The 23,385-nt window shown below is 43.0% G+C and overlaps 1 protein-coding gene across 7 annotated transcripts in view; it reads right to left on the minus strand.

The window, feature by feature from the left end:
- Positions 1-2,385: 2,385 nt before the first annotated feature.
- The window catches only part of PUM1 (pumilio RNA binding family member 1), a 60,735-nt gene continuing 39,735 nt past the window's right edge, over positions 2,386-23,385 (minus strand). For 4 of the 7 annotated variants that reach the window (XM_056557303.1, XM_056557298.1, XM_056557300.1 and 1 more), the window contains exons 9-22: positions 16,546-16,662; positions 16,047-16,198; positions 15,144-15,282; positions 14,617-14,760; positions 14,049-14,333; positions 13,696-13,932; positions 13,027-13,294; positions 12,790-12,919; positions 12,515-12,649; positions 12,260-12,397; positions 12,009-12,134; positions 8,234-8,355; positions 7,015-7,207; positions 2,386-2,891 (exon numbers count right to left, since the gene is read on the minus strand). In XM_056557303.1, the coding sequence (XP_056413278.1) occupies positions 2,760-2,891; positions 7,015-7,207; positions 8,234-8,355; positions 12,009-12,134; positions 12,260-12,397; positions 12,515-12,649; positions 12,790-12,919; positions 13,027-13,294; positions 13,696-13,932; positions 14,049-14,333; positions 14,617-14,760; positions 15,144-15,282; positions 16,047-16,198; positions 16,546-16,662 (2,318 nt within the window). In that variant the 3' untranslated portion in view covers positions 2,386-2,759. The remainder of the gene's footprint in view (positions 2,892-7,014; positions 7,208-8,233; positions 8,356-12,008; positions 12,135-12,259; positions 12,398-12,514; positions 12,650-12,789; positions 12,920-13,026; positions 13,295-13,695; positions 13,933-14,048; positions 14,334-14,616; positions 14,761-15,143; positions 15,283-16,046; positions 16,199-16,545; positions 16,663-23,385) is intronic. The other 3 variants (XM_056557304.1, XM_056557302.1, XM_056557301.1) reach the window with 2 other exon arrangements.

Consider the following 23,385-nt stretch of genomic DNA (forward strand, 5'->3'; position numbering starts at 1 on the left):
GCTTTTTTCTCCTTTTGTTTGATATATGAAGTGATTAGCACTTGATTGTACACAGTTTTCAAAATTAGGATGGTGATGTTCCTTTATTTTTTGTTCTGAGAGCTTTCAATAGTCTGTTGTCAATAAAGTATGTATTTGAAGTCTGTGATAATTGATAATAGTTATTACTTTGTGTGCTTTTTTCCCCCATCGTTACTGTGCCCCTCCATTCTTAAGACACTGAAATTCTATGATAAAACATTTTTTGTACACACGGCTTACATTTTGACCAGAGACAGACATACATAGACCCTCTTTCACAACTTTAAAGGGGTCCACATCCATAGGGCTTTTGGAAAGAGAATTAACTTCACCACTTCCTATGACCTTCCTCAGACTATCTGGATCCAGAACAAATCTGTAATATACATGCAATGTTAGGCTCCCCACCAAATCAGCCACCTCTCTAACCCTCAAAAGTTCAAACTCTTTACCTCACAGGGGGAGATTTGTCAAAAGCCATCCAGAGGAAAAGTTGCCGAGTTGCCCATAGCAACCAATCGGATCGCTTCTTTCATTTTTGAGATGGTCTCTCAAAAATGAAAGAAGCGATCTGATTGGTTGCTATGGGCAACTCAGCAACTTTTCCTCTGAACAGGTTTTGATAAATCTCCCCCATAGTGGTTTGATTTAGTTGCATATAGTTGCATTAATATTATGCACATCCTCAGGGGAGTGTTCCATTATTTTTCCATCCTTAAGTTCTCTGATTTTACAAATGAAATGATATTTTGATTAATGCATACCATCAGACCATTTTGAAACATAGTTAACGCTGCGAGAGCCTGTATATCTACACTGGGCTACTGCATAGAAACATCCTTTGAAGCACTGAGTTTCAAAAGTTGATTTGTCAACCACCCCCAATTTGTTACATTTTTGTTCCTTGAGTGCTGGCCATTTGGCCTTTGGTTCAATGAGATATTGTACAAAAGTGGCAGTTGTAATAATTGAAAAGCAAAGTTCTGTAGAAACATACAACAGAACAATTCACACTGCAGATCTGCAACAAATGCACAGAACTGGAAATGTCAGATTCCATTCACATTCAATGCACGTTGCAGATCTTTATATTGACATCAAATTTTGTACAGGTAAATTGTATACAGCCTTTGTATTGCCATGAGTATGCAGCATCAGTGTAACATCCCAGGTGTGTACGAAATAATAAAAGGCTTGTGCTGAATTCATAGAAACAGACCACAAGAAGAGATTCCAAAGTTCTGTAATTTTCAAAATAAAGATCACACATCGTTTATAGACATTCTACACAAAGTACAAAAAATAATTGCTAAATCAGAAGCATCCACAGGGCCAATAATGCCCCTTCCCCATTGCCTGCCGACATCTCCATCTGGCAATTGAAAAGGGGATTCTTAATTATACACATACAGTTAAACAAGTGTGCTTGGAAAATTCAATTGTAATATACACAAAAGAAGAGGATTTAATGTCTGTTGTAAATATACACCGTTTAACTATTACATTTGTATATTCAAACAAGAAAGAATTAAGTGGACAATATGTTACAGCAACTTACAAGTGAGACAAAATGCAAAACAAAACAGAGTCTGTACAGTAAAGAATAACTAACAAGATTTCATTTGAGGTTTCAATTCAGATTCAACTTGCAGTTGGCTGATTTTAAAAGAGTTCTGCGCTAATTTAGAGCAAATTTAACACTCATCCAAATTTCTTCTTTGTGGAAGTAAAATGATATATCAAACACCAACTAAAAAAAGGGAAGGGGAAGATGCGGTTTTGTCTTGCCTGGCTGAAATTACAATTTACAATTTACAACATCACGACCAATATATCTTTAGAAGAATTCTGAAAACTGCACAGTTTGGCCTAAAGTTTTTTTTTCTCCTTTTTTTTTTATCTTTTCTTTTCTCTTACCAAAAAGGAAGGGGGTTATGTCGATTTTCAAACTCACATTTACATTACTGAGGTTTTACAAATGTACAATTTTACAGTCAAAAGGGATTATGTCCACTAACTGCAGGATACATCTGTATTTAAACATCCAAAAAATTAAAAGAAAAATACTACAAAGTTTTATATATATATGCAAATATCTATATCAAGTATACACTACATATTTATACAAATCGAAAAAAGGGTATAGAGGGTTAGAATTAAGGTGGACATGCTAAAGTAAGTCTCTTGAAATCAAAATACAGTCGTAAAAATGGCAGGTCATCTGCCTCGATCCCAATATCTGCACGATAAAACAGAATTTACTTGGAAAAGAAATGTATAGAAATTCATACATTTTATATATATATATATATATATATATATATATATATATATATATATATATATATATATACATGTGTTCACATGGATAGAGATGCGAACTCTGGGTTAAACAAAGTATGTTTTAAAACAAATGTGGGGGGGGGGGAAATGCGTTTTGGCTTAAAAAGTTGTAACCTTTTGGATTTCTTGAAGAGCAAATTTATTCACAAAGGTTCTGTTGCACAATGGAGGAACGTGCATTCAGAAAGGGAGGGGGACATGTACAAGATATGTACAAGTGATTCTATACAGAAATACAGTGGGGAGGGTTAAGTTGATCTTTAAAATAATAATTAATGTATCAGGTGTAATAAAATTAAAGACATTTACAAAAATTTGCTGAAAGCTAGAGCTACACCCTGAATCTCCCACGCAGTGGGCAGAAATAGGGAGATACAGTGGGTTCAGGAAGATCACTAGATGATGCCATTGGAAGGACCACACATTGGCCCCAGATCCATGCCGTTCTTCATATAGTACTTCTCCAGCTTAGCAAGAATGTGCTTGCCATATGTGTATTTACGAAGCGTGGCAATGTGTGGTCGAATCTAAGAAAGAAGAACGAACATGTGTTAGGTCATACAACTATGCTGTAAACTCATAAGACTGAAGGCTCTTATTTCTTTCAGGACATGTCCATTTCAGTAAGTGCATTTATTCCTTATGAAACAATGCTGCAGCATATCTTAGAATTTTACATTGTATCATGCCTGTGTTATACCAGTAGAAACCAAAGAATAAATTGATGACTTGAGTTGCCATTCTCCATGTCATAGGGGTGTCTATTAAGTATTTTTAAACCTTCGAAAGAAAAATTAAGATTTGGGTAGCTCTAAAACCAAAATAATGACTTATTGGTGCCAGGTAAGTACTAACGTGGAGGTTGTGTATTCCGTACAACCTAAACAATAATATAGGTAGGTATATACACAATCATGTGTATATAGAACACGTATTCCTCAAGGCTGGGCTTGGTTATAGTAGATTTTATAAAAGCTTATATATCAAAAATAAATATTAACCCCTTAAGGACGCAGGACGTACTCAAACGGCCCCTTTTCTGAGTCCTTAAGGACTCAGGACGTTTGAGTACGTCCTGTCAAATCCCGGCCCCCCGCCGCTAGCCGGAGGGGAGCCGGTGCCCGATGCCTGCTGAAATCGTTCAGCAGGCATCGCGGCATATCGCCCCCCCCCCCCCCCCATGTCGACGATGGCCGCAGATCGCTGGACAATTCAGCCCAGCGATCTGCGGCGGATTCCGGGTCAATCGGGTCTCCAGTGAGCGGCGAGGGCGAGGGATTGACCTGCAGCGCCGGCGTGGATCAACAGTTGGAGATGAGTGACAGCCTCCTGCTGTTGCTTAGCAACAGCTCCCAGCATGCAAAAAGGGCATGATGGGAGCTGTAGTTATGCAATAGCAGGAGGCAGACCACCACAACTCCCAGCATTACCTTATGGGCATGCTGGGACTCCTAGTTTTGCAACAGCTGGAGGCACATTTCTATGGAAAAGTGTACCTTCAGCTGTTGTATAACTACAACTCCCAGCTTGCACAAACAGCTAAAGTGCATGCTGGGAGTTGTAAAGGTGCATCTGCTGGTTGCATAACTACAACTCCCAGCATGCAGTTGGCTGTCGGTGACTGCTGAGAGTTGTAGTTTTGCAACAGCTGAAGGCACACTGGTTGTGAAACTCAGTTTTTTTTAACCTAACTCAGTGTTTCACGACCGGTGTGCCTCCAGCTGTTGCAAACTACAACTCCCAGCATGCACCGTACATGCTGGAAGTTGTAGTCTTGCAACAGCTGGAGGCACACTGGTTGTGAAACACTGAGTTAGGTCACAAACTCAGTGATACACAACCAGTGTGCCTACAGCTGTTGCAAAACAAACTCTCAGCATGTACAGTCTGTAAGGGCATGCTGGGAGTTGTAGTTTTGCAACAGCTGGATGTCTAACCTGAATAATATTGGATCATTAAAGCCATACACCAACAGGAAAAATTTACCATTTGCAACAGCTGGAGGTTCGCTAACTGAGACCCACTGCTGCATGTTTGCTAATACAGGAGCACGCCGGCAGCTACTCCCGCAAGTTCCTATCCACCTTCAGCTCCAACACATCTCTCCAGATCCCTTACATTCACCAACTATAGGCAGGACGCAAGCCGTGCCAGTCAGAGGATCGGAAACAGCGGAACACTACGTACAGGTCCCCTGAGACGGGCCTATTTCCCCAGGGCAGGTGCTTCCGTGCCAGCTCCGTCTACAACCTATCGGGACCTCACAGGAACAGGGCGGTGAGTGGTGCTGTGCACCAACAATACACAAGACTATTTTACCATTTTGGAAAACTTTTTTCCTACATGCATAAAAGATACAGAAACTACCACTGTATTCCCAACGAGTGTCTAAGGAACTTTGTTGCTTTATACTAACTATATACAGATACCAATACCAAGTTGGTAGTTTTGGCCTATTCTTTTAATTGTTATCTCTTTATTTTACTTTATTTTATAAATAGCCTATACTGCCCTGAGCAAGGGCCCTGCAGAGGGTGCAGCAAGCTAATAACCAATATTTTTATATTATATATATATATATATATATATATATATATATATATATATATATATATATATATATATTTTATTTTTTTTTTTTTTTTTTTTTCATAAATAAAAACAATATATACAGACCGAATCCTATTGTATTATTTTTACATTTTTCACATATATTGTATATATATTACACACACACACACACATTTCTTTAATATTTATTTTTGATATACAAGCTTTTATAAAATATACTATAATCAAGCCCAGCCTTGAGGAATACGTATTCTATATACACATGATTGTGTATATACCTACCTATATTATTTTTAAACCTTCAATGATGCAGCGTTGTTTTGGCCTTAGGAACACAGCCAATTTTCATTTTAGGCACTTTGTCTATGGCTGCAGTAGCAAGGAGGAAAAGACTCTTTGGGGGAGAGTTATCAAAACCTGTCCAGAGGAAAAGTTGCTGAGTTGTCCATAGCAACCAATCAGATCGCTTCTTTCATTTTTCGGAGGCGATCTGATTGGTTGCTATGGGCAACTCAGCAAATTTTCCTCTGGACAGGTTTTGATAAATCTCCCCTTTATTCCCTATCTGCAGGATAGGGGATAAGTGTCTGATCGTGGGGGGGTCTGACAGCTGGGACACCCCTTAAAGGGGTACTCCGCCCCTAGACATCTTATTCCCTATCCAAAGGATAGGGGATAAGATGTCTGATCGCGGGAGTCCCGCTGCTGGGGATCCCCACGATCTCCCCTGCAGCACCCCCATTTCTCAGCTGCACATAGCGAGGACCGGGACTGAGTATCGCGATGTCACGCCCCGCCCCCTCAATGCAAGTCTATGGGAGGGGGCGTGATTGCTGCCATGCCCCCTCCCATAGCCTTGTATTGAAGGGGCATGACGTCACGATACTCAGTCCCCTGCATCGCCCATCATCAGCCACAGAGCGATCCTCACTCCGTGCAGCTGAGAAACGGGGCTGCAGCAGGAGAGATTGCGGGGGTCCCAGCGGCTGGACCACCACGATCAGACATCTTATCCCCTATCCTTTGAATAGGGGATAAGATGTCTAGGGGCAAGAGTACCCCTTTAACAGTTAAAATGACGTTATCTACATTCTCTAGGGCCATAAGATTACAGTGATTTTACTACTTTTAAATTTGTAAGTTTAATTAGTTTGCCTAAAATTATCCTCTTCTGACGCCTATAACACTGATTTTTTCCTTATACTGGGCTGTATGGGGGATAATTTTTTTTCTGCTGTGATCTGTCATTTTTTATTGGCACCATTTTTGTTTTGATGGGACTTTTCGATCGCTTATTCATTTTTCTGCTGGTTTATGGAGTGGCCAAAAATCATCAACTCTGGACTTCTGACTTTTTTTTCATGTTTATACCATTCACTGTGCACTTTCATTAAAGTTATTATTTAATAGTTTGGAAATTTACGCAAGTTGCGATACCACATAAGTTAATTTCTATTTACATAAGGGGAAGGGCTTATTTACATTTATTGCAAAATTTTCTCACTTTATTTTTAGTTGCCATAGCAATTATTACATGCAGTCTTTTAATTGCTAACACTGTTCAGTCCCATGCCATAGGCACTCCAATATTACAGGCTGCCTGTATACTTGCAATGGCAGGGCACTGAAGCAGGTAAGGACCCTCCAGTTGTGATCCCAGCTGATCGGGACCCTGTGGATTGCCCTGCAGTTTCCCCTGTTAGCCCGCCAGAACTAACTGGCACCTATATGTTTGGCTTTTGTATTAGCTGATCAACTTTTATTGAATGATCTAAAGGGTTAAGTTGGGCATCGACATGATCACCATTAGAGAAGAGTCCTGGCTGCTAAAAACAGCAATTTCTCACCATCTATAAAGAGTGCAGTTTTTGCACTTCATAAACTGTAAAAGAATCGGTCATTTTGCATACTCCTCACCATGGTGTAACTATACATCATAGGACTTGAGAGTTAAAAGGGATAACAGAGGGCTGGAATAAGTAGTTTAAGAAAATGCACTTACCAGAACAAGACATGCCTAGAGAGCTCACAAATCCTAATACACTTCAGTAAAATTTTTCCCTACATAACATTTCTCACCTTGTGCATGACAATTTTACGCTGTGCCGGCTCTGCCACATCAATCATTTTCTGCACCACGTAGTTGGCATACTGATCCTTCATCATGGTGTATAAGGCACTGTGAGGCCCATCATTCATTGAACAAACTTCATCAATAAGCATTGCCCTCTCAGTGCGGGAGGCATGGGTCACACACTTCTCCACCACATTACTGTTCCAAGAAAGAAAAAAAAGAAAAAATAAATTAAAGTTTAACAACAAAAAGGAACATGTATATACACCTCATTTACAACAGTTAAAAACATCTAGCTGTCTGCCATTAGTATTCTCTCATACTGAAGAATAAACATTTTGTTCGCTAATAAAACCAACAGTCAACCAAGTATATGACTTTTTAAAGATAAGCCCTTGCCCATCCACTGTACTGGATCCCACACATTGTTTAGAAAGGTTACTTTTAAAAAATAAGCATTTCATCTCCTTAAGGGGAACCTGTCATCGTATTTTAGCATACATAATGCATGGCAACTCATTATATATGGTACAATCTTCTTCCTCACCATCTCTGGGAAGCCGAAGCTGTCAGTCATGCTGAGGGGACATGATTACAGCCAGAGAAGACAGGACTAGGTAAGTATAGTTTACCTATTTCGGTAAGCTCAGGGGACACACCAACTATATATCCTCCCCATTCCTGCAAGCACGAACATCTCCCAAGGATGGTGAGGAAGCAGATTTTACCATACATAATGTGTTGCCACATGTTATATATGGTAAAATCTAGAACAGGTTCCCTTTAAATGGGGGTTTTCCAGGCACTGTACAGTAATGGGCTATCCGCAGGATAGGCCATCAATGTCTGAATGGTTGGGTGGCAATATATGGTGCCTCTGCTGATCAATCTTTTGGCAGTGCTGCGGGATATACATAGCCGGAAGCAGTTGGCTCTGTTCACTGTGTAGTGGTGGTGCTGGATTATTGCAGTGCAGCTCCCATTCACTTCAAACCTGTCTCTTCCACTACCTCAATCCTTGTTGACAAATATATGCAGAGATCTATGTAAATTTAACAAGATGCAATCAAAATATGCTCTATGGTTTTCACCATTGTTTTAAACCAGTTACTGCTAAACATAAGGCAATTTTTTTTCTTCTTTACATCTATAAAGGAGGATATACACCAAGCTTTTAAAGATTTAAAATAACATTTCAGTGCTCTGTTCTACGGGATGACACACCTAGCAAATTTGTGCTGACTCAGAACCAGGACATTGCCCCGAATCTCTGCAACAATCTTACTCTTGTCTTCAGGTCGGCCATGTTCTAAAACATGCTGAATAACATAGTTCCCATACTGATCCTGAAACAAAAATTAAACAGGTAAAATTAAATGAAAGTAAATAGAAGCATTTAACACTTCATTAGAGGAAAAGCACTTAATCCAAAAAAAGCAAATGCCAAAAACAGTCTAGTCAAAGTTTACTCTTCCTTCAGGTCCGCCAAGTTTTTTTTATAGGGATTCATGCTGTGCGATAAATCTATTACATCTTTAGACTTTTCACACAAACTACTTATTGGCTTACTTTGCATCAATATTCTATGCCAAATACATATTATAAATGTCTAAAATTGAGGCAAATATGCCAAATGTTAGCACATAAGTCATTTGTCTATGCTTACATTAGTAAATTAGCCTTAATGTTAGTTAAACCAGGATAGAAAAACATATCCCCTCCCCCCAAGTGTCAGACCTCTTGCAATCTCCTCTATGGGGCCCCGGCTCTCCTAAATGGAACATGTCAACCACTGCCCCCTCCATGCCGCTCTATGGGAGAGCCGGAGATTCCCAATTGCAGCACTCCAGCTCTCATATAGAGATGCATTGAGGATTTTATTCAGGAGGAGAGCCAGGAGGGAGATCTCGGAGGGGAGGGGATAAGTTGTTCTATCATGGGGATCAACTTTAATTGTTTGAACTTTCTGGCTTTACAGAATCTCAAAGCTTCTTATAGATTTTTGAAGACCTATCTTCCATGGCTGACCCCAGTCATTCACACCCTTCTATCACTTTAATGTTTATTACTTCGGACTCACTTCTGTGGTGGAATGGTAGATATAATCCAATAATCCATGTTTATATTTGTTGCTATTTGGCCTGTTTGGGGTACAATGTCCTTTTTATTTTTATTTACTACTGAACTGTATGTGTGCTGACCTGGAGAGGGGGTGGGGATTTTAAAACCCAGAAAAATAAGGAAAAAACCTTGTAACCTTTCTAAAACAAATATCGGCAAGATCTAAACACTAAATTTGTCTGCAGTTAAAGACAATGGACCAGATTTATCAATGCGCCTGAAACAAAAACTTGCTAGTTTTATCACAAGTAACAAATCCGCTTTCAATTTACCAGAGCTGTGATCCTTAAAGGTGCTAATCCAAGATGGGCTGTGACACCATGCCTATTTTCTTATATACCACTTGAAAGTTAAATGTACTCTAATGTGGAAAATTTGGAATCACCAAAATTATAATTGTGTTCAATACATAGACTAGTCTGCATACACCATTAAGTCATAGAATGTCAAGAGGGAGGATGAGAGTGTCTGCCACCTATTAGCTAGAGTCCAAAGTTGCCTAAGCCCACCTGATCACCAGAGTTTCTGAGGCAGGGCTATAGAACTTATCAAGGAAAACACACTGCATGTTTGTGGTTTAAAAATTCAGTTTAAACTTAAAGTAACTATACTAACTTTGTAGGTCTTAAAATCATATTTTTCTGGATTCATAAATGTCCATTAAAATGCTTTCTGAAGAATCAGTCTATTGTGGGCTATTCCTAGCATCCAATCACTACATTTTTTATAATATGTCTAAGGGGACAAACTGGATCTGAACAAGATAGCACAAAAAAAAAAAAAAAAAAAAAAAAAAAAGCCCCAAATACACAATTTAAAAAGAATAAGTAGGTGGGTACCTGACCCTCAGTAGGTGGGTACCTAACACATGGCAAAAACTGATGTAATCTTGAACACCAATAAGATTGCTTTGGGGTGTGAAGGGGATATTTGAAAAGAGCAAACAGAAAAAATATTGCGAAGAGAACACTGGTACTGCACAGTTCTGGACAGATTGAGAACAAGGGTGAGGAATATCAACAGAACATGTGATACAGAGCACATTAGTAATTCACGGCTCTTTTGGTGCTAGAAATGTTTAAGATTTTTACATAGTATGTTCCCTTTCTGATCTTTACTATGTAATGAAATTAAAGGGGTTATCCAGGAAAAAAAATGTTTTTATATATCAACTGGCTCCAGAAAGTTAAACAGATTTGTAAATTACTTCTGTAAATAAAATCTTAATCCTTTCAGTACTTTTTAGCGGCTGAAGTTGAGTTGTTCTTTCTAAGTGCTCTCTGATGACACGTGTCTCGGGAACTGTCCAAAGTAGAAGCAAATCCCCATAGCAAACCTCTTCTACTCTGTGCAGTTCCCGAGACAAGCAGAGATGTCAGCAGAGAGCAGTGTTGCCAGACAGAAAAGAACAAGTCAACTTCAGCAGCTGACAATTATTGGAAGGATTAATATTTTTAAATAGAAGTAATTTACAAATCTGTTTAACTTTCTGGAGCCAGTTGATATATAAATTTTTTTTTTTTTTTCCTGGAATACCCCTTTAACTTGATCAGAATAATTCATGAAGATGCAAAAACTTCTCAGGTATGCAGAATTTCATTTTTTTTTTTTTTTTTTTAATAGTGACCACTAATATGCTTTTGGGGAAAGGTCACACGTGCTGGATTTTGCTTCTATGTATTTGCCTACCCACTCAAGTCAATGGGTAGCCAAATCAGCTGCAGAAAATATGCATATTTGATGCACAGAATTTGAAGCTTAGTTTAGTAATTTTGTTTATATTGAAATCTGCAGCTCCAAATCCTGCACATCAAATATGTGCAAGATACTGTACTTGTGAATACACCCTTAGGGAATGTGTAGCCTAGATGATTATTATTTTATTTAACTGAATATGAATGTAATTTATTATTATTTACATTTTCTTATGTATTATTATGGGGACAGCCTCAGCTGTCTTTTTCTAACAGCATTTAGTGATATGCTTTACAGCAGGACCCATAAACAGCAATAGACCAGACCTGTCTCATTCAGATGAATGGGAGACGTTTCTAGAGGTCATTCTACAGGAAAGGGGATGCTGATCTCTAGCTAATGCTAAGCAGCCAGTGTTATTTCCTTACTGGTGTCACTTTTAACTGTGCTCTAGAAAGGCATTACTAGGATATGATCTATACAGAACAGGCATTTTCAGCTTAGTTTTAGGCTTCGTGGCAAGAATGGGAAATGCAAGATTTCAGGAATATAAAATAGATAGCAAAATGGAAAATGATTCAAAAAGAAACAAAAGTCATTTTTTCAGGGTAACATAAAACCCTGATTTAAACATTGGGTCATTTTCTCCAGACACATCCCTTGGCAGTTGTTTTTGGAATGCTGCCATTGCAGTTTGAGCCAAAGCCGGAAGTTGTTCCATGAAGGAGAAGAAGTATAAGTCCTTCCATTTAATTCCCCATTCCTTTTGAATACACTTCTGGCTTTGTTTCAAAAACTGCAGTGGCAGTTTACAAAAAAAAAAAAAAAAAATCCTGTGAAACGGAATCCCAGCCATATAACTGTCTAGTCTAAATGCCGAGCGGGTGTTCGGCTGTCTAATGTTGGTGTAAACCTCCTTAGATGCCTTGATGGCAGCATCCAAGTGGTTTCATAAAGAAGGCACATGAAATGATTGTAGGTTGCCAATGGCTTTCTTTAGAAAACAAAAACACTTTTATTTAGTTTTAACTTTTGCATGTTAAGGAGTCCATGTGACTGCTGCACAACTCACTGCATTACTGCAAAGCATGCATAGTTCTAACCTTCTTAGTTAATAGTTTATGGCAAAACTTACTTTTATAAACTCCACATGCCCACACATTCACTTGTGTATATTACATACCTGTACTAACTGCTCCGTGTGCTGATGCAACTCCTCCAGGATAGGCAGTGTCTGCTCAGGAAGACAATGCTCCAAAATCCTCTGAATAACTCGGCAGCCATATGGATGTGTGGAGAGTGCAAACACCTGTAAAAGTGAATGGTCTGTGAGCCTGGACAATAATTTCCAAATCGGTGTAAAACATAACATTTTATGTTTTCAATATATTTGTCATAAAAGAAGTCTTTATATATATATTTTTATATATCTACCTGACTCTTAAAGGCATCAATGATAAACTGCAGAGACTGTGGCTGAACACACTCTATACACTTCTGTACAACATGATTTCCATTTTGGTCCTTAACACACTTCAAAACATGACCATCCAGCTCCCGAACCATTTCATTCTGTTAAGACACAGAAGACTATTTAAGAGGGATCTACAGGGTATCAGTTCCAGAAAAAGCGCTCAAGAATCACCAACCTTTTAACAAAAAAGATAATTTAATCTGCAATTTACTTACAATGACTTGCTGGTCAGGTGGGATAAACTCTAAAGCCTTTTGTATCACCCGACACCCATACATCTGTAAAGCCAGGGAAAGTACATGTCCACGGATACGTTCTGCTAGTGCCAACTTCTGTTCTAGACTCCCAAACTGAGAAAGAACATAGTATGCATTAAATAAGCTCTTAAAACTATAATTGAAGGAAATCTGACATATGTAACCATGAACTAAACACCATTGATTTTTGTTAAAAACAGACCCACATAAATGGGAGATACTAAAGTACTAACCTCAAAAAATTTCTGTATGACGTAGTTCCCAAACACATCTACCATCAATTGATAGGCCGCTTGCAAGATTTCATTGAACACCAATTGTCTCTCTGCTGGAGTTGCGCGTTCAAGCTTCAGTTGAATGAACCTGATAGACAAGAAAACATGAAGCTTAGCAGCGCTGATAATATAAATGCATAAGTTAGTTACATAAGCAGACACAACAAAAGATACAAAAAAGTTTTTGACAATTACCTAGATCCATGCTGGTCCTGGGAAAACTCCATAATATGACCAGCTATTTCTCTTAGCTGTAAGTTGGGATAGCGGTTGTTCCGGAAGTCCTCAAGCAACCTGCTTCTACCTGAAGGCATTACATCAGACATGCCATAGCGGAGTCGGGAAGATGGAAAAAGTGTGCTGCTTGGGCTAAACAAGCTCGATGCACTACTCGCACTGCGGTACTTTGCCTCTGCTCCTGGTGCAGCAGATATGTAACGACCACTACCATTAGTCAGGCCTCCTTTAAAAAAAATTATATTATATTCTAAGGATTTTTAAGGAATACCATGGTATAATACTGGCACGTGTTCATCTCCCTTGTTCTAAACATGTTAAAAGGGGTATTCCCATCTGGGACAATTATGGCATATTCACAGGATATGCCATAAATATCGGATCAATGCAGGCCCTTTTAACATGTGCTATACTTCCATTTTGCTGAACAATAAAGACATGATAGTTGAGTTAATAAATACCATGAAATATTATTGCTAGAAATAAATGTTGTTTACTGAAAGGACAGCAGGTGCCAAAAACCTTGAAGTTGCACAACTTATAAAAACAGCTTATTGGCAACATTACCTGCCCTTATAACATACCAAATTTAAATTATAAATGGGTATATTTAAAAGCATATCTTACCAAGATTGAGGCTGGAAGACGACCCATGGGATGATAAAGATGGTGGCGGTGTTTGGGAATGGCTGGGCCCCTGGCTGGCAAGGGGCATACCTACAGGACCGGGAGATGAGGAAAAACCAAGACCATTGTAGAAACTATGTCCAATTGGATTCAAGCTACTGGAAGTCCTTTTATACAGGTCAGTGCTGCCGGTAAGAGAATCACGACGAGATCCACTGCCAGTGTTAGAATTGGCAACTAGTGTACAGTAAATGAAGAAGAAGAAAAAAAACACAATCATAATCTCGTCTATAGTAATTATGACAGAATTATATCCATCTTGTAAGCAAAAAAACAAGCTTCTTGTAGCTTACCTGCTGTTCCAAAGCCACCAAGTGCTGAACTAAGCGTTGCCCCTAGTGATCCACTACTACCGAACCCCAACGAACTGTTTGCTGGTTGACCTGAACTCTGCGAAAACAAGGAGCTGCTTTGGGAATTACTGGTCAGGGAATTATTGCCATAAAAAGAGCTTGATGCCAGATTCTGGTTGCCCTGCGGCTGTGGCTGTCCCTGAGGTTGCTGGGAATTCAACTGGCGAAAGGGTCCATTTGTAGTGCCACCTGGGCCATTGGCTGAGGCAGCTGCTGCTGCAACAGCTAGGGGTGAAGAAAAACAAAAAGAAAAAACATATTAAGCATACATAAACATCAAGTGGTATTCTAAGTCAAATAAATGACCACACTTCATGTACAAAAACTCTACACCGTGTTCCAAGTATTAGCCAACATCTACCTACACAGATATAACAAACATCAATTTACACAACTTTATCTAATGATGCACATACTGTCTCCATGCTGTTGAAACACCATAAAAAATAAATACTGGCCAGTAAGCCAGTCCAATTTGCATGTAAGTGAGATTTGTAGATAAATTTACCTGCTTGAGCGGCAGATGGACTGATGATAACAGGTGCAGGGGCTACCAACCTAACAGGACCCCCGAGCCCATTCCTTGCCCCAGTGTTTACAACAAGTGCTCCTGTTTGGTCATAGTATGCGGCAGGAGCCAGTACTGGATACCCTACACACAGAAAAAAAGTGCATAACAGTTAAAAGGAAAGATCTACATTAGAAGAAAACAGTGCATACTCATCTGTATAAAATAACCTTCTAGACCCTATACCAAACTGTTACACAATCATAGATGTTGTTATTTTTTTAGGCACGCCCACATTTATATATCCCTATATAAATATATTTTCACAAAAGGACACTTCCTGCAAACAAGGAACATATTTTTTAAAATAAATTAATTCAAGTAAGGATGCTCTTACACATGGATCAACCAGGACTAGTGCTGGTGATTCAATGTTTAAAGCGGCAAGTCCAAGTCCCATCTGCATTGCAGGATTGCACTTATCTAAAAGATTAGCAGTCTGATATATAGACGAATTGTCAACACACCTGGCATGCCAGCAGCAAGCCCTTGCCCAAATGCAAGTGCAGAGTTCACAGCAGCTGCTGCCACTAGCTGATCATTTTGCTGTCCCTGTTGGTTCTGGTTAGGGGTTAGAGGCCGCTGGTTCCCACCTGCACGAAGAACCTAGAAGTGCAGAGAACATGCAGGTCAAAGACTGGCACTAATGAACAAATAAAAGAAGTAACATTAAGAAAACCATGGCATTCATAACTGGGAACACATTGGCCCTGATTTACTATTGTAGACCCAACATGTTTTGTCGGGATGTGCACCAGAATTGAAAAAAATCCTGACCAACTCTCCATTTTACGTAAAAAATTTGAAAAAGGGCGTGGTCGCCGGTAAAAGGGGGCGTGTCACCGAAATTTTTTCTAAAAATCCCTACATATTTACTAAAGTTTCCACAGAAAATGTGGTGGATTTGAGCTGAGGAAAACCTCACAACATGTGTTTAAAAAAAAAAAATAATGCATAACGTAGGGAAAAGTGGAAAATGTAGAGAAACCTTAGTAAATAACATGGAACACTATGTGTTGGGAAAACTCCACTCCACTCTTAGTAAATCAGGGCCACTATGTACAAACAGGTGCAGACTGCACAGTGATACGGACACCTTTACTGCAGTTTTTAAAGTAAACACTCATTTTAACAGTCCCATTCATTCTCCAAAGAAAGAAGAAAAAACAAGGCCACATTCACAAGTTCAGGATTTAGACAAAATTTATTATGGTCTTAAATCCTAACAAAAACCATTGACATTCTGTAGTTCATGCATATGATTGCCAAATATTTTTTGGGAAAACCTACATTCATGAGGTGTGAACAGAGACAAGAGGAAAAATCATGCACACATTAAACAGGGGGTCAAACACATGCAGAATACATACTTGCTGCTGGCCCTGTTGATTTTGTGGATTATTTTGTTGGGACGCAGAGTTACTTGCTGCTGCAGCAGCTGCTGCTTGCTGCTGGAAGATGTTGGCAGGATATACTCCCCATGGAGTCACCCCATAATACTGGTGAGGAACCACAGCAGGGCCTGAAAAATTAAAAGCAACCAATTTATAGTTCAGTTTTTTGAGAGAGAGAGATATGATGTTTACAATGTGGAACACAAAGTATGGCATAACCAGGTACAAACTACCTAATAAAGCTAACATTCAATACAGGCTTTTTTTAATTTTAATAAAGATCCCAGGGTTCTTAAAAAAAAAACAAAAGAAAACAGACTGACTTCTCTTGCGGCCACTGACAGCAGTAGCAAGGATAGTATGTAAGTTTTCTCTATATTTAAAAGTATACTGAGCTGCAATCTTCATAAAAAAATATATCCTCCAGATACCCCCTTAAGTCTGCAGACAATGAACATATATGTGCCAGTCTTACCAAGGGTTGCAGCTGCTGCCAATCCTGCTGCATATGGGTCAGTTCCAGGAGGAGCTGCACTGATGATGTAAGGATTTGGTACAAATGCAGCGGGAGCTAAACCTGCTGAAAACATACCTGTCAGTGAAAGCAAACTTCAGTACATTAGCAGCACAAGAGCAACGTTACCTGTAACCACGAATTAGCCAACAAAAATCAAAAGAATTCAAAGAAGCAAAGGCTGCCATCTAAAGGCTAACACTTATCTATAAATGTCAGATCCATTAACAATCCAAATTAAAATGTTCAATGATTAAGCCATTTTACAGGGTTTCACCTAAATCTTTTACATTTGAATATCATTCTCTTATGTTTCAGTATGTTGTACAAAGAAAAATAATAAATAAAAGGGGTTCTTTGGTTTAAAAAAAAAAAAAAAATAATAATTCTTTACTTAACTCCATGACAGATGCTTAAGTGGCCACCCACCAGTCTTTGCTTACACTATATCTGTGAAGACTTGTCATATCAACAAGTAACTACTGCAGCCATCACTGGCTTCACGAGTCGAGTGCTGTTCTTGCTGGCCTCATGGCTTAGTGGTAATTAGAGAAGAGCGAAGTTACAGTGATTTGATACGAACTTCTCGGCTCAGCGGTTGCTGACTTTAGCCTGCATAAATGAGTTCAGCTTTCAGGTGCTCCGGTGGGAAACTCTCTCCTAGGACTGTATCCACCTTTTCCAGCCCACCAAAGCACCTGAAAGCTGAACTAATTTATGCAGGCTAAAGTCAGCAACCGCTGAGTCGAGATGTTTGTGAAGAATCGAATCACTAACTTCGCTCCTCTCTAGTTGTAATGCCAGTAGCAGACCCCATGATGGCTGAAGGCACTGACTGGCTGCAAGAGTCCCGTGCAGCCACAGTAAGTTATTGCTAGAACACTGCAAACAAGACTGTCAGTGGATGGGGAAGTATTTAGCAGTGGGTTGTTTCTTTGCAGAGTTATAATGTTTGTGGCAAAAAGGAGATTTTTTTTTAACACTTACCGTAAAATCTCTTTCTCAAAGGATCCATTGGGGGACACAGACCGCGGGTGTATGCTGCCGTCTCTAGGAGATGAGTGACACTATGGCAACAAAAACAGTTGGCTCCTCCCAGCAGGATCTACCCGCGTTCAGGCTCTGAGCAAATCAGTTTAAGTTTCAGAGGAATAGGAGGAGACTAACAGGTCAAGAAAAACCCCAAACTGTCCGAGAACCAGAAGAAAAAACATAATTGAACACATCCTTGGACAGAGAACCAAGGAAAATCCCAAAAGGGTGGGAGCTGTGTCCCCCAATGGATCCTTCGAGAAAGAGATTTTACGGTAAGTGTTAAAAAAAAATCTCCTTTTCTCTATCGGCTCCATTGGGGGACACAGACCGTGGGACGTACCAAAGCAGTCCCTTGGGTGGGCAGATAAGCAGTCAGGCAGACGGCCGTTCCACTGCCGCCTGCATCACTTTACAGCCCAGACTAGCATCAGTATAGTAGAACCTCGAGAAAGTGTGGAAAGACAACCAGGTAGCCGCCTTGCAAATCTGCGAGGCCGAGGCTCTATTCTGGAGAGCCCAGGATGCCCCAAAAGAACGGGTAGAATGAGCCACAACCCTGAAAGGAGGAATCTTCCCCTTACAGCGATAGGCCTCCGAAATGGCAGACCGAATCCACCGAGAAATGGTGGCATTGGAAGCAGGTTGTCCCTTACGACGACCTTCCGTAAGGACAAAAAAGGAATCACACTGACGAAACGAAGAAGTGATGGAGAGATAAGACCAAACAGCCCGAACTACATCCAGCTTGTGTAGTAAGCGCTCCTTAGGATGAGAAGGAGCAGGACAAAAAGACGGGAGGACAATGTCCTCATTGAGATGAAAGGCCGAAACCACCTTAGGCAAAAAGGAGGGATCTGGCCGGAAAACAACCTTGTCTTGGTGTATCACCAGAAACTGAGAACGGCAGGAGAGAGCTGCCAATTCAGACATCCTCCGGATGGAGGTGATAGCAACAAGAAATGCCACTTTCCAAGGGGCTCAAAGGGTGTACCCTGGAGGGCACTCAGAACCAAATTCAAGTCCCAAGGGGGAGAGGGTGACCGATAAGGAGGAACAGCATGCGTCACTCCTTGAAGGAAAGTCCGGACGTGAGAATTAGAAGCCAGGGGCCGCTGGAAAAGAACAATAAGGGCTGAAACCTGACCTTTAAAGGGAACTGAGAGACAACCCTAGTTCCAACCCCGACTGCAAAAAGGAGAGAAGACGGGGAACCGAGAAGGTTACCTGGGAGAAGTCTTGAGCTTCACACCAACGAAAATAAGACTGCCAAGTACGGTGGTACTTACGAGCCTTGAGCATGGTGTGAATGACTTGGGAAGAGAACCTGCGGGCCCTCAAAACCACGGTCTCAACCGCCACGCCGTCAAATGCAGCGACTGTAAATTGGGGTGGCAAAGAGGACCCTGAAAGAGCAGGTCCAGAAGGAGCGGAAGGCGCAGTGGAGTGTCGTCCAGGAGCCTGACTACTTCAGCGTACCACAACCTTCGGGGCCAATCTGGAGCTACCAGAATGGCAGGGACGTCCTCTGCCTTGAGCTTCCTCAGCACCCTGGGAAGGAGCGGAAGAGGAGGGAACAGATAGGGTAGGGCAAACCCCGCCCAAGGAATCACTAGGGCATCCACGGCCAGAGCCTGAGGGTCTTGGACACAAAAGGAAGGATCTTCCGATTGTGCTGGGACGCGAAGAGGTCCACGTCCGGAATGCCCCAGAGGTCGCAGAGTTGTGCGAAGACCTCTGGATGTAGAGACCACTCGCCGGGGTCGGGTGAGGACCGACTGAGGAAGTCCGCTTCCCAGTTGAGCACCCCCGGAATGTGAATTGCCAAAATGGCCAGAACCTTGCTCTCCGCCCAGGTGAGAATCTTGGTCACCTCGGTCATGGCTGCCGAGCTGCGAGTGCCGCCCTGTTGATTTATGTACGCCACGGCCGTGGCGTTGTCCGACTGAACACTGACAGGACGGGACTCCCAAAGACAAAGAAGAATCGCCCGTAATTCTAATATGTTTATCGGAAGAAGGGTCTCCTGGGGAGACCAGCTTCCCTGAACCGTCCCAATCCCTGAACACGCCGCCCCAGCCCGACAGGCTGGCATCTGTTTTAACAACCTGCCAGTGAAGGGGAAGAAACTACCACCCTTGGAGAAGAAGGGGGGACGGAGCCACCAGAGCAGAGACTGACTGACCCTGCGAGGGAGAACAATCTGACGATCGAGGGACAGAGGAGACCTGTACCATCGGGAAGGAATCGCCAGTTGAAGGGGGCGGTAATGAAACTGGGCAAAGGGTACGGCCTCCATATTTGCCACCATCCGAGCCAGGACTTCCATAAAAGTGCGGATGGAGACTGATATCCGGACGTTCGTCCGGCGGAAAATAAATCCGGGCAGATGCAGTGTCGAATTGAAGTCCCAGGAAGGTTAGAGACTGGGTAGGGCGGAGGACTGACTTGTCCCGGTTGACCATCCACCCAAAGCGAATCAGAGTGTGGAGAGTGACGTCCAGATTCTCCAGAGTTTGGGCTCTGGTTGGAGCCTTGATGAGAAGGTTGTCCAGATAGGGTATCATCGAGATTCCCCTCGACCGTAACAGGCCCATCACTGGCGCAAGGATCTTTGTTGTTAAGACCCGAGGAGCCGTGGCTAGACCTAAGGGGAGAGCTACAAATTGAAAGTGCCCCTCCGGAACCGCAAAGCGGAGGTACCAATTAGGAATCGACCGATATCGTTTTTTTTTAGGGCAGATACCGATAATCGGTGGAGGTTAGGGCCGATAGCGATAACTTATACCGATTTTCCGGTATAAGTTATCGGCTATTTATCCCCCCTCGACACCGCTGCAGAACATTGATTTAAAGCGGGCGCTTTAAATCAATGCACTGCAGTGGCTTTTGCGGTGCCATAGGCCGCCACCACCCGCTTCTCTCCCCCTACCTGTCAGGGTGGTCCGGGCCATCCATCCTTCCTTCCTGTAGTGTCCGGTGGCATTCCGGGTGGAGGGTGAACCGGTGCGGGCTGTTCTCCTTCGGGGGTCCTCTTCTCCACTCCGGGCAGGCTCCGGCCTAGTACGCTGCATAGACGCCGCTGCGCAGTGACGCCCGTGCGCAGCGACGCATCTGACGTCACGGCGTAGGGGCGTCTATGCAGCGTACTAGGCCGGAGGGAGGGGCCCGACCGGTATAGCAATATGGGCAAAAATCCATACCGATAAAACGCCCAGCACTACGGTGGGGCGTGCGGCGCGGTGGGGGCGGTCGCCGGAGCGGTGCGGGCGGTCGCGGTGGGGGTCGGTGCGGGGGTATGGGGAATTACTGGCTTATCGGCAAGGTAATTGCCGATACCGATAATGCCCAAAATCGTGATTATCGGCCGATAATATCGGCCATACCGATAATCGGTCGATCCCTAGTACCGATGATGGCCTGGGAATATTGGCACATGGAGGTAGGCATCCTTGATGTCCACTGATGAAAGGAACTTGTTCCAGGGACGCCACCACCGAACGGAGATATTCCATTCGGAAGGAGCGGATGAGAAGGTGATGGTTGAGACGCCTGAGGTCCAAAATTGGACGCACAGAACCATCCTTCTTTGGAACCACAAAAAGATTTGAATAGAAACCCCGAAACCGTTCCCCTGGAGGAACGGGAACAATAACCCTCTGAAGAAGCAGAGACAGGAGAGCCGCTCGAAATTGCTTCGCCAGAGGAGGAGACCGGGGGACCTGGGAGCAAAAAAAGCGATCCCTCGGAAGGGAAGCGAATTCGATCCAGTAACCGTTGGACACCACATCCCTGACCCAAGAGTCCTGAACGTGAGAGGTCCAAATGTCTCGAAAAAACAAGAGACGACCTCCCATCCGAGAAGAAACCGTGGGTGGGGGCCTTACTTCATGCAGAAGTGGGCTTGCGGTTGCCCGATTTGGGCGCAAAGCGGCCGGTCCAGTTGGAGTCAGACTTCCAAGCTGGGCGTGGCCGGAACGAGGGAGCCTTCCTGTCCCGCCAGGACGCCTGCCCGGACCCTTTGCTGGAGCCAGAGGTCCGAAAGGACCGAAAAGAAAAGGGCTTCCTTTGGTAAGTAGGGCGAGCCTTATTTTGAGGTAACAAGGAACTCTTACCTCCCGTTGCCTCAGAGATAATTTCATCAAGGCGTTTGTCAAAAAGACGGCCGCCCGTAAAGGGAAGCTCAGTGAGAGACCTTTTGGAAGCTGCATCCGCATTCCAAGCTTTAAGCCACATAGAGCGGCAGAGAGCCGCTAGGTGACCCACAGAAAAAGCAGAACAACGGGCTGCCTGCATGGAAGCTGTGCATAGGAAGTCCCCAGCTTTAGAGCATTGGAGAGCTAGAGCAGATAGATCCTCCGGGGGGGATATCCTGATGGAGCTTTTGGCACCACTCCGCCAGACCCTTGGGCACCCATGTCGAGGCGAAGATGGGAAGAAGAGAAGAGCCAGCTGCTTCAGTGGCAAACTTCGCTAAGGATTCTACCTTCTTATCCGTGGGATCCTTGAAGGCAGCGGCATCTGCCAGAGATCCGGGAAATTGGTGGATCCACTGAGGGAGGGGAAACCACCTTAGTGACAAGGTCCTTGTCAAATGGATAACGTTCTTGAATTGTCGATTCCTGGAAACCTCTTGTCTGGATGTTTGCATGCGGTTTCCAGAATGTCGTCAAAGTCAGCGTGAGAGCTGAACCTTTGAAATGCTGGCTTAGCACGATGAAAGAATACTCCTGGATTGACATCCGAAGATCCTGGGTCCTCTAAGTGAAAGGTGTCTCTTAGGGCTGTCACCAAAGAGTTCACTGTTGCAATTGAGTCCGAGCGGTCCTCTGAGTCAAATGCCGGCTCGGAAGCCTTGTCCACCAGGGGAATGAGAATGAGTAGAGGCAGTTCTGGAGGGGGGCGACCCTGACAGAGTACGCAGCTCTGGCGTCGCAGAACGGTGACTCAGAGAACGTCCTCTAGAGGAACGATGGTTGTGCCCAAATGACCGGGGGGCGGGATCCAAGAGGGAAACGCCCACGTCAATCTGAAGACTCTATGGAAGAGTCAGACGAGGCACCCCTAGGACACTTGTGAGAGCGTAAGTATGTGGAGACGAGGAACAGGCCCTTCCAGAGGTCCTGCGCAGGGAAGACCCCTTCAAGGCGGACGCCACTTCCCGGGAGGCCTCAGCCACCGAACGGGAGACTTTGGTCAAGTCAGCCATATACTGGGACAGGGAAGAAACCCAGGCTGGTGGAGCGGCTGAACCCACCAGGACCGAAGGGACATCAGGGGGTACCAGGGGGTCTGGGGGAGCAGTGGAGCAGGCAGGGCAAGTGGGCTCAGCAGAGCCAGACATCTTGGTATTACAGTGATTACAGAGATAGTAAGTCACGGAAGTTCCAGGTTTCTGTTTAGAGGAAGGAACAGCTCTGGATACGGACATAATGTAGAAAGAAAAAAGGAGATAGGAACTTTCTCACCCTAGTCTGTGTCCCCTGTCAGCTGCAGTGAGGAGAACTCGCTCTGAGCAGCTAGAAAGAGAGTGAAGAGCCAAGCCAATAGGAAGAGAGGGGTGTGCCTGAAGCAAGGCACTCACTAACTGACCCCTTCTAACTAAAAATCGTGCCCATGGCGCTGATTGGAGGCTGCTTCGCGCCTCTGAGAGCTCCTAGCCCTCTGGGCAGAGCTATAGATGGCCTTGAACTGTCATGGCACCCGCTCCTTGTCCCGAGCGCACCTGACAGCCGTTTATGCGCCCGGGGGAAGAGAGTGGGCGGACAA

Source organism: Hyla sarda, chromosome 2 (genome assembly GCF_029499605.1).
Source record: "Hyla sarda isolate aHylSar1 chromosome 2, aHylSar1.hap1, whole genome shotgun sequence".
In the NCBI taxonomy this organism is placed as follows: Eukaryota; Metazoa; Chordata; class Amphibia; order Anura; family Hylidae; genus Hyla; species Hyla sarda.